Consider the following 11,463-nt stretch of genomic DNA (forward strand, 5'->3'; position numbering starts at 1 on the left):
CTGATCAATCATAAATAAATGGTTCACAGATGACCATTTTACATTAAGGTATAATTTTGCAGGTGAAGTTTATATCTCATGAATATAAATCTCAAGTTCGCTGGAGTCCACCCAAGATTAAGGATCACAGAAAAATAATTAAATATCAAGTCAAGTCATCTTTATTACTATAGCGATTCATCACAGATGTTGCGGACGGAACACAGGAAGCGTGCGGATCCATCTGCAAGGCTTTATTCATTGAGACGTGGTCAAAACAGGCATAGGTCAGACAATGGCAAACAGGTATAATGATGGCAAGGCAAGAGGGATAATCCAGGTACAAGGCAAAGGTCCAGGCAGGGGCAAACAGTATCCAATAGGGCGAGACTCGAGAGATAATCCAGGTAAACAGGCAGTGATCAGAACACGGGGAAACAGACAAGGCAAGACAAAGAAAACAAGACACTAGGCTCGGTAATGCAGCTAACACTAGGTGAGTGGAAAATGCAGAACAATACACGGCAGTGAGAGAGAGGAAGTCCATGGCTTATGTAGCATGTCTGATTGGATTCAGCTGTGTGTGTGTGTGTGATCAGTGCATTCAGCTGTGTGCGTGTAATCAGTGCAATGGTTGATGGGAAATGCAGTCCAGGGTGATGTGTAACAGTCTGTGTGGTGTGAGAGTCAATGTAATGGGAGAATGACCTCTAGTGGCAATCGGCCTGAAGCCCACGAACCGGATTCGTGACAACAGATTTTGTCAAAACAGATTCAGAGTGATAAACAGGAAAATTGCAGAATCAATTATGAAAATGTAACTATGGGCACAGTTCCAGTGGCGGCTGGTGGAAAATTTTCTAGGTAGGGCACCACATCCAACAATTTTAGCATGCATCCCAGTATAACAAAAGGAAAAATATGAATTTAATAAAATATTAAATATTATAACATTTTAAATGAAGATAATTGTTTTACCACATTCGAAATTAAATTTGAGGATGATTCCTACAAAACTATATTTTCTGCAATTCTATTTTTTATTTTTTTTCATAGTTCACAATTCGTTTTCTATTGTATAACTACAAGTCAAGCTGCAATACCAAACATGACCACACGGAGATGCCAACAGACCAATATACCAGTTGCCTCAACCTGACTGAATATAAATCTATATATGGATCGATTCAGAATTATTAAACAGAGCAAAACACAAATTAAAAAATAGCAAATAAAAACATTCTGAATGTGGTGATCTGAAGGCGGCTCGACATGAGCAGTGAACAGTTCCTCTGTCAGAGTGAGTGTTGATGATGCCCATGTGTGATCCTCAGTCGTGTAGTGTATGATGCCCAGTTTTTCCTTTGTGACTGTTTACGAAGTCAGTAAGTCTATAATGACTATAGCGTTGTAAAATCTGTTCCATGCTGGAATACACTCATTTTAAAATCTGACCAGATTTTAAAACACTGGCCATCATACACTCACCGACTTTTTAAATAGTCACAGAGGAAAAACTGGCCATCATACATTAAAGTCTGGTAGTGTATGATCCTCAGTTGTTTAAAGTCGTACCGGTCACAAAAATCACACGAAATTTGCATCTTTATTTTTATCTCATGTAGGCTATTGTAAAAGGATTTTTGAAAAAGGCACTGACTGAGGTCCACCCTATGTTACCCAGGTCCACTCAATTGAACATTTCTGGCCTCCCCACTGATATAAACACCACTGGCCGCAGAAAACTCCTATAAAAACAAGCTTCTTCAGCGAGTGTCCATTAGAAAACACCTGCCAGACGTGCGATCATACCGTGCTATCAGAGAGCGCACATGCACGGTCTGTTTGTTTGCTCACTAATAGGCCTAATAACGGAATCGCGCGTCTATTTGTACGATTGCTGTATGCCACTGTAATCATCTTTACCTCCATTACAATCGTCATCCATCTAAACTTCACTGGTGAGATATTGGTTTGCTTTATTCAGCCCTACTGACTTCAGCTTAAAGATCATTAATAGAGGTATGTTTGTTCCCTTCAATCGCTGCACAAGTTAAGGTTGTGTATGATGATGAAAGCACGTTAGTGCTAGCCCGAAAAATAATCTTTCTATGGAAGTCTACAGTATTAACCCTCGGGGCGATTCCCGCCCAAAAAGGGGCGGTACTCCACAGAACGTGGCTTGACGCTGATTGGACTATATATCCAGAGCTATGATCCAGGGGCAGAACAAAGTCAAAAAGGGCCTACAGTGACAGCAGTAACACTGTGGTTGAATGTGATGGAAAAAAGTCCCTCCCTTTCACTCGTTGGTGATGAGAAGCGTCTGCAGAGATTATCTTACGATAGAGAGATGAGAGGGTCTGTATTACTTACTATTGGAGAAAGCATACGGTTAACTTGGATAACGTGTGCCTTAATAACCAATCACAATACCTTGACGTCATTGAATTTCTGGAATGAATTTCCATAGGAATGAAAGAGAAGTGCCGTAAACTGAATCCCACCTGTCACAAAAAGTCAGTGACTTCTCTTATAAAACGGCATTTTTTTAGGTGTAAACTAAAAATAGTTAAATCCCAAAGTATTGCTTAGTGTAAAATATGTTGGAGATTAGCTGATAGGCTGTCGATTCATTAAATGATAAGCTGTTTTCTCTAAAAAGCTGTTTATTCAGCGTAGTGAAGCATCTCCTCCATTGACATCCATAAAAAAAAAACGCCTCTGGTCTCCTTTCCCACGTACTGGCAAACCGGAAGAGTTAGCTTTAGCCGTTACGCTTTTTTGGCAAAAGGTTGCAGGCTTGCCTTATAGTGGCTTTGTCGTCTGCAACCTTCTGGTCTCTCCCTTGAAACCAGCACGGAAGTGAATTAAACTGCAATTCATCGACTGGCCGCTAGAGACTGGCTCCAAAAGGGAGTCAATCCCATAGACCCCCCATGTTAAAATGCCCAACTTACAGCAGAATTTTTTTTTTTTACTGTCTGGTACAAAAAGTGCTTTTGGTCTATATAGCTAATTTTGCCCTTCATGACAACTGTGAGGGGGTGAATTTTTTTTATAACCCATCCGTTTAAATTATATTAATAAGCCTTAAAGTTCTGCATAATTAAGGGCGTGGCCACTTGAGTGACAGGGGGATTGCCGCTGCTGTCACCAACCGTCGAGCAAGGTGGGTTTCAGCAACCAGCTCCACCCACGTCCCGCCTCTTTGCCCGTTTTCGATTATCCGGGAGTGACGCGAGGTGACGCGCTGCCAAGATGGCGATGGCCGGCTCCGCCCACTTTAGGCTTCAAAAATGTTCTTCAGAAACCTACGGGTGACGTCGCGGACACTACGTCCATGTTTTTTGACAGTCTATGGTCTGCATCGCCCTGTCGCCCCAATGAAGAAACCGACCCTGTAGAGTTCAGATTCTGCTGAGAAGCAGCTCTATAAAAGACAATCGAGTCATTATTTAGTTCAAGTCAGTTCAGTGTTGATTCAATTCCACAGTGTGGAGTTCATCCATCTGGAAGTCTTTTTACAGATTACCATTAGTAAGACGTGGAAAGAAAAGTAATATGAATAATGAGACATTAATGAGCCAAAACACAAACACAACACACTCCAGTCTCACTATGACAATATATTTCTGTTATATACTATGTACTATTATATAGTATATACTATTATTACTATTGTACTACGACTATTATACTACTATACTACTATTATAGTATGTACTATTATATTCTAATATGATTCAAATAAGTATGAATTAAGAGTATTTATTAAGCAGTTATAATATTGTTAAAATGCCTATATTTGGCAGGTAGCTGTGTTAAAGTCATCCTTTTTAAATTATGCAGTTATTCTACCACAAATATCCTCCTTATAGCACAATGTGATGCATCTCTGTCTCCCGTTGTGATATTCAGATTCTGATTATAACTCTAAGAAAATGTAGGGTTAGCCAGATACGGGCAGACCTAATTACAACAAGAATTATTTGCCTAATCTTCAGATCCACTGAGCGGCAGAAACAGAAGGATAGTCTTGAATTCAGTTGTCTGATTATGAAACCTCAACTTCCACAGGGTTTTTGGCCAATTAGGAAGGTCACACACACACACACACACACACACACATTCCCTGCTACAGATGAACGTGTTTGTGTGCTGGAAGTGTCAGTCAGATAATAGTACTGCCTATTTTTTCGTATGACTGATTTGTGCTATGGACTATGTATGTTTAATCTGGATTTCCAAGTAGAAAATATTTCATCTTTGGGGGACGAATGTAGTAATTTCAGACTGGTATTCTTTCTTTCTTTCTTTCTTTCTTTCTTTCTTTCTTTCACGGGAGAATGAGGTTGTGATTAGTTAAACTGATTAATTATTCAATGAGCCATTGATTGGTCTGAGCCCTAATCATTTAATCATGTGGTTTGCTCAGATTTTGTGTTTGTTGCCACTGGACAAAAATGGAGTTGGTGCTTATTGTGTATAAAATATAAGTTTATGTAATGAATGTATGATGTCAGATGTTTGTTTATATTATTAAGTGTAGATACTGTATGTCTTCCTTTTGTTTCATTAATAATCAGTAATTTGGAACACATTTGTCAGATTTTATGATATCACAAATATAGATTCTATTTATGTTTTTTATTTATTTATTGATTTCTTTTATTATTTAAAAACAAACAAACAAACAAGCAATGTGTTTCTACAATTCTACAGTAAATTCACATTCAATAAGTTGTCGCCAGTGTGTAGTTTTTAACAGTCACTCAATTTGTGAACTGCAAAGGGAAGGGAAAAAAAATAGGGAAAAAGTGTCTGCTCAAATGGACAAAACATCACTAATGGATTAAACACTATCTTGGAAGGACCATCTGCAAGACTGCAAGGTTTTGCATTTTTATGTAAAACTTTTAATATTATTGGAGCTAAATTCTAAATAGCAAATTATATTTTGTGCATTATGTGATCCCTTAGTGTGATAAAGATATTTGGTAGATATTTGGTGTAAGGTCCACGCACTTGGCCCAAGGAAGGTATCCAGTGGTGGATGAAGGTTTCTTGCGTGTTCGGTCTTTTCAGCGCGCAAAGTTATTCAATTTAGGTTTAACTCAAATCTGACTCAAGACTGAAGCAATGCAACACCCGCTGAGTGGCATTAAACAGCGTGAAAGATCAAAGACAATTTTTAATATAACTCCGACTGGATTCGTCTGAAAGAAGAAAGTTTCACCATTTTTTTTAGACAATTTCACCGTTTTTACACAATCTTACAAAATTGCACCTTGCTTAGAAATGGCATACATTTGTCCGTGTTGTCTTGGGTGTCATATTTATGTTCTTCTCTGACACTGTAGCTTCCCACAAGTAGGCTACAAAAAATATAAATTTCATAATACTTTTGTTAGTCAGAATTTTTAGTTTAATAAATTGTATTTTTTATGGCAAATTTGTATATTTAAGAATGTATATAAGACTTAGACAACAATGGGTAAAAAACGATCATAGCTGTCTGTCTTGTTTAAGTTGGAAAATACATGAACGCATTAAAGCAGGGCTGCCCAAATTCGGTCCTGGAGGGCCGGTGTCCCACAGAGTTTAGCTCCAACCCCAATTAAACACACCTGAACCAGCTAATCAAGCTCTTACTAGGCATACTAGATTGTGAGAGAGGCGTTTCCTGCAGCACCCCTCTGTGGGGTGTCGTGAAGATGCCCGTGTAAGTGTGTATTGTCTGTCTCAGAAGATCAAAGTATCTGAGTTTCTTTTATCCTTACAGTCGCCCATTTGACCACAATGGGTCACATTCAGATGAATCCGATGGGGTCACTGTTAGGTGATTGTTCATCCTTGTGCTGTTGACTCAAAATTGTCTTTGTGATGTTAGCACCTCTAGTTTTCTCTTCCTCTTCTCTAAAGCAGCGCAGTATGGCCTCGCCCCCTTTGCTGCCTTTTCCCGAGGGTGGGGTTTATCTGGGTTTGTGATGTCACGAACCCGTGAAGTAACTTGTTGTAGTCCCTACCAGCCGTTTTTGTAGGCATTAAACTGCCAGAATTTTAAAAGAGATATCTCCGTTTGCATTGAACTTTCAGCTTCGTAACTTTGCAGATATTGTTTATGCTCAAACAGCAACATTACACACTAACTAACGTTAAAAAAGTGAAATCGCAATCAACCACCCCAGCGTGGGAGGGGCTAAAACATAGACTCCGCCCACAGCGCGCAGCAGGACAGTCGAGTGGGAGGAGTTACACTCAGAGTCCTTCCACACCTCTCCAGTTCAGCTGTGCGCACTGGATGAAGAGCACTACACGGTAAGATGTTTTTCAGTCTGTGGTCACTTGTAACTGTATGTTTCTAACTTCCTGATATAGAAAACAGCAACAGCTGTTGTGATTGTGCGGCTTTCGCTGTACTATCCGCTCAAGGTCTGTTGTTTTGACAGGAAAAGTTGCACAACAACGCCTAACAAAACAGCAATGCAGTTTCAGACTGTTGGAAAAGCACTCGTGGAATGTTTCACTGTTCTGTGCGATAAAAAAGAAACAAGCACTAAACAACTCAAACCCATCGACAAAAAGCAGAATATTTAGAAGTGAAAGATATAAAAGTGAAGGGCCTGGACGTGTCTTGTTTGTTGTGAATCAACGATCAGACAGATCTCAAATCAACCAATCCTGTGATCGCTGTTGGAGTCCTATCATCCTATTGAATCAGCCCTGAAGCATTGATTATAATTTGCTTATGGGATCTAAAGTCCGAGTAGGTTATAGGCCTTTGTAGCTCATCAAAACCTTTCTGGACAACAACAACAACAAACAACAAAACTTCAGTTTATCCACCAGTCTTCTTCTTATTTGATCCTTTTGATCAAACTGTGATCCAATCATGTCACAATCTAGGCTTGTTTGAATGCTACTCAACCCTAGTAGATACACATCAGAACACAGTCACATTACTCTTGTTCAAATAAAATCATTAGAAATTAATCATTAACCACTCGTCATATATTGTATTGCTGTCTTCAGTTCTTTGCCCTGCCTAAATTAAACAATGTGCTCTTTATTATACGAATCATCACATTATATTCTATATTATATCCATTATATCATTAAGGTGCAAGAGGCTGTGTTCTATTGTGAATATAGTAGTGAATGTCTAAAAGGTTTTAAGCATGATGTGCACATTCACAATACAGCACAAGTGCATTATTGCTTTCATAAAATGGTTACTTCATATTTAATATGCATATATTAAATATTTAATAAATCAAATATAAATATTTAAGGAACTATTTTTTTTTCATTGAAATGTTATGTCACAGCCATAATCATGTAGTAATAGGGCTGTACGTAATTGCAGCTGTGCTGATATTCAGAACAACAACACAATTGTAAGTGTTATATTACTTTTATACAACAGTTCAATGAGCAAGAAGTTAATATTGAGTGAGACTTTAGACACAATATTGGCAGTTTCTTTGCACGTTTTTTGCTCTGCCAATTAAAATAATTCCAAACAAAGTCAAAGCAGAATAAACTACTATCTGTGTCTGAGGAAAACACAGCAGAGCTGCTTCATTCTTGAGTGAATCGGTTGAGTGAATGACTCATTGATTCAATGACTCACTCATAAAGACACTGGGTGCCTCCCAATCTGAAGGCTGCGTCCTAGTAAGGCTGGCTGCATATCTTGGCTCCACGTCATCAAGCTCGGTCGAAGGATGTCTCAGTTTGAAGTCTTCATTTCGAATCCTTCATTCGGCCTGTTTTGAAGGATGCACCAGATTCACGTTGAAAATGAATCACATAATGCTAAACTGTGCATAGTGTTAACCACTGGGGGACCCCAGACGGTTGTGATTACCTGTACTGCGTAAATAGAAAGTCCGTTAATATAAAACTTTTCAATATAATGTATTCTTCAAATGACAGTTCTAATCGAATTTTCATGCCGTGATCACGGGGACGGAAACATTTATGACGTAGCTATGCGCACTTACTAGACCGTCTCATTCTAGTGGTTAATGCTGAGCAGGACTCTAGCCTTGAAGCCTCAGAAGGACTGGACTAGAAACGATCCTCACTAGGCTGCAGCCTTCCGTTTGAGAGGCACCCTGTCACTTCTTTTGTGAATGAATCAATCACTGCATTTGAATGAATGATTTAATCACTTGCTCATAAGTCACTTGTTCCTGAATGTTTTTGAACGAATCGTCTGAATGAATGATTCAGTGACTGCCTCATAAAGAGAGTCACTCTGTGGATTGATAATATTCAAAATAATATGATGTTCAACTAAGTATTTAATATGTTTATTTAATATTTAATATTTTTTATGTTACCATGAGAGTATTTGCAAGTAAATTTAAACTACTTATGAAAGAGGTCTTGGAAACTAATACATCTGTTTGATTCTAGTTTTCATGAGTTTAATATTAAATGAGTATAATAGTAATGGTGAAGATTTACTTATTAGTGTTTATAAATTTCTGGACTGTAATCTATAGTTAGAAATTGCACTTGGCAAGTGTAATATAACATGTAGACTTTTCAGTAAATCCTAACCCAGCATCAAGCACAATGAATTTCATGAACTCAGTGTTTAATCCAGTGTGTGTTTTCTCAAGGCCCCCGATGACCATCAGTGCAGCACTTTGAAAGCTGAGAGCTCCATCAGTATGCCGTGTCTCTCATCATCTGTGAGGCTCACGTCGAGCCTTTGCAGGTACATCGGTGTGCCACGCTTGCCAAACTCATGCCCACTGCTGCAGCAACACGGGTACAGCAGTACGGCAGTAAATAAGAGCACAGCGTCATACAGCTATGTGATAGTCGGGGCTGGATCTGCAGGCTGTGTGCTGGCCAACCGTCTGTCAGAGAACGCATCCGATTCGGTGCTCCTTCTGGAGGCGGGACCCAAAGACAAGCAACTGGGAAGCACCCGTCTGTCCTGGAAGATTCACATGCCGACGCTCTGACCTATAACCTCTGCGACGACAAGTACAACTGGTTTTACCACACGCTACCTCAGGCGCACATGGACGGCAGGGTGATGTACTGGCCTCGTGGCCGCGTCTGGGGCGGCTCGTCGTCGCTCAATGCCATGGTGTACATTCGGGGGCACGCCGAGGACTACAACAGCTGGCAGAGCGAAGGGGCCGAGGGCTGGGGCTACGATCACTGTCTTCCGTACTTCCGCAAGGCCCAGACGCATGAGCTGGGAGCGGACCGATACCGAGGGGGCGACGGCCCACTGCATGTGACGCGAGGAAAGACCAGTCACCCTCTGCACCGCGCGTTCATCGAAGCGGGCCAGCAGGCCGGATACCCCTTCACAGATGATATGAACGGATTCCAGCAGGAAGGAGTGGGCTGGATGGATATGACCATCCACAGAGGTGAACGTTAGGAAAGGAAATGATGGATGATAAACCATATCATATGTGACCCTGGAGCACAAAAGCAGTGTTAAGTCGCTGGGGTATATTTGTAGCAATAGCCAACAATGGCCATATCGCCCAGCCCTTCCTTGAGTTAAGGCAGTTCACCGTGATGCAAGTCTGTGAGGTTTTCCCACTCATTTTAGCATCTGTCAGGCTGAAGAACAAAAGTAACAGCGCATCTTGCCTCTTACACGTGATCTGAGGAATCATGCATGTCTGTAACAGTTTAATACTTAGCATGTGCACTAGTAATAATCTGTAATGACCAAATTCAGCTTCTCTGCTTTTTCTCCCACAGGTAAACGATGGAGCACAGCTAGTGCTTACCTCCGGCCTGCGCTGTCCAGAGCCAATCTGAGAACAGAGGTCAGCTGCGTGGTGACCCGTATTCTGTTTGACGGGACCCGCGCGAGAGGGGTGGAGTACCAGCAGCATGGACAGACGAAAAAGGTCAAAAAAATGAACTCACTGACATTAGTATTTACGTCAAATTAGCTTTTCACATGGCACTGAACCCCTGGGTTATCAATGTTTTAAACCCTGCGGCTTAAGGGAACATGCTAAATGTCAAAGTGGTGTTAACTGGAGTGAAGAACAGTCAAGGCATATGTATCGCACACAGCAGAGCATATAAACCTTTTTAAAGTATGCCGCATTGGTTGTGAATGTGGATAGACACATTTGGCTTTTCATGTGCACTACCTAATGGATGCTTCTATAGTATACTTGGGCTTTAGGCTTATAAATAAACTTGCCTTGCTTTGTGGCCAGAAAACTAATTTCATTACAAACTGCAGTCAGGAATATATAAGCCTGCCATTAACAGTTTTAAGTGAGAAAAGCCCTTAAAGGGATAGTTCACCCAAAAATGAAAAATTGCTGTTATTTTACTCTTCCTCAGGCCATCCAAGATGTAGATAACTATTTTCTTCAGTAGCACAGTAAAGAAGATTTTTAACTGAAACCGTGGTCCTTAAAATGATTCATAAAATGCAAATCCATGCACTTTGAGAATCAAAAAAGCATATGCAGGCAGGACAAAATTAATATCCGTGGCTCCTGACGGTATATATTGAGGTCTTATAAAGTGAAATGATCATTCTGTAAGAAAAACAGAACAATATTTACAACATTATTGATCAATAGCCTCAGGCAAACGGTCCAGAGTGATGTCCAGTTCACGAACGAATCCTTCTTTTGATGTGTTTCTTTTTAGTGAGATATTGGGTCCTTTAATAATATAATTGCGTATACATGATGTCATTGCATGATTACATAAACACATTGCTGAATCGGATATTGAAAACAGTAAATTGAAATGATCTGTCTGAAAGAACCAGTTCAAAGAAACAAATCAGACTTTCCTGTTTGTCTGAGGCTCTGGATTACAGGTAATGATGTTCAGTTTCTTGCACAGACCGATTGTTTTGCTTCATAAGACCTCAATATATCACCAGGAGCCACGTTATTCATTTTGTCTTGCCTGTATATGCTTTTTTTTCTTTTTTTTCTTTTAAAGTGATAAAGTTGTATTAAGCATTTCCTTCCCCATTAATGGTAAATTAATATTGTGATAAATATCGATACCGTATGATATGAAAAAAAAAAAAAAACAATGATAATCTCTTTGGCCATATCGCCCAGCCCTTCCTTGAGTTAAGGCAGTTACATGTCATTGCGTGATTATGTAAACAAACTAGTGAACTGAACCAGTCAATTGAAACGAAGTGTCCGAAAGAAGCAGTTCATGGAAAAGAATCGTATTTCCCTGTTTCCTGAAGCTCTGGATTACAGGTAACGTTGTTGTAAATAATGTTCAGTTTCTTGCACAGACCGATTGTTTTGCTTCATAAGACCTCAATATATCACCAGGAGCCACGTTATTCATTTTGTCTTGCCTGTATATGCTTTTTTTTCTTTTTTTTCTTTTAAAGAGCTGGTATCCATTGACATGCATTTTATGAATCACCACCCTAGTTAAAAAAAAAAAAAAAAAACATCCCATAATCCCGATCTCGTCTGATCTCGGAAG

The 11,463-nt window shown here is 39.8% G+C and overlaps 1 protein-coding gene across 1 annotated transcript in view; it reads left to right on the forward strand.

Moving 5' to 3' along the window:
* Positions 1-6,270: 6,270 nt before the first annotated feature.
* chdh (choline dehydrogenase) overlaps positions 6,271-11,463 on the forward strand; it is a 16,300-nt gene continuing 11,107 nt past the window's right edge. The window contains 4 exon segments of the mRNA XM_016541500.1: positions 6,271-6,300; positions 8,616-8,955; positions 8,958-9,386; positions 9,730-9,881. Of these exon segments, the coding sequence (XP_016396986.1) occupies positions 8,667-8,955; positions 8,958-9,386; positions 9,730-9,881 (870 nt within the window). The 5' untranslated portion in view covers positions 6,271-6,300; positions 8,616-8,666.

The sequence above is a fragment of the Sinocyclocheilus rhinocerous genome, unplaced genomic scaffold (genome assembly GCF_001515625.1).
Source record: "Sinocyclocheilus rhinocerous isolate Xijiao unplaced genomic scaffold, SAMN03320098_v1.1 scaffold729, whole genome shotgun sequence".
Taxonomy (NCBI): domain Eukaryota; kingdom Metazoa; phylum Chordata; class Actinopteri; order Cypriniformes; family Cyprinidae; genus Sinocyclocheilus; species Sinocyclocheilus rhinocerous.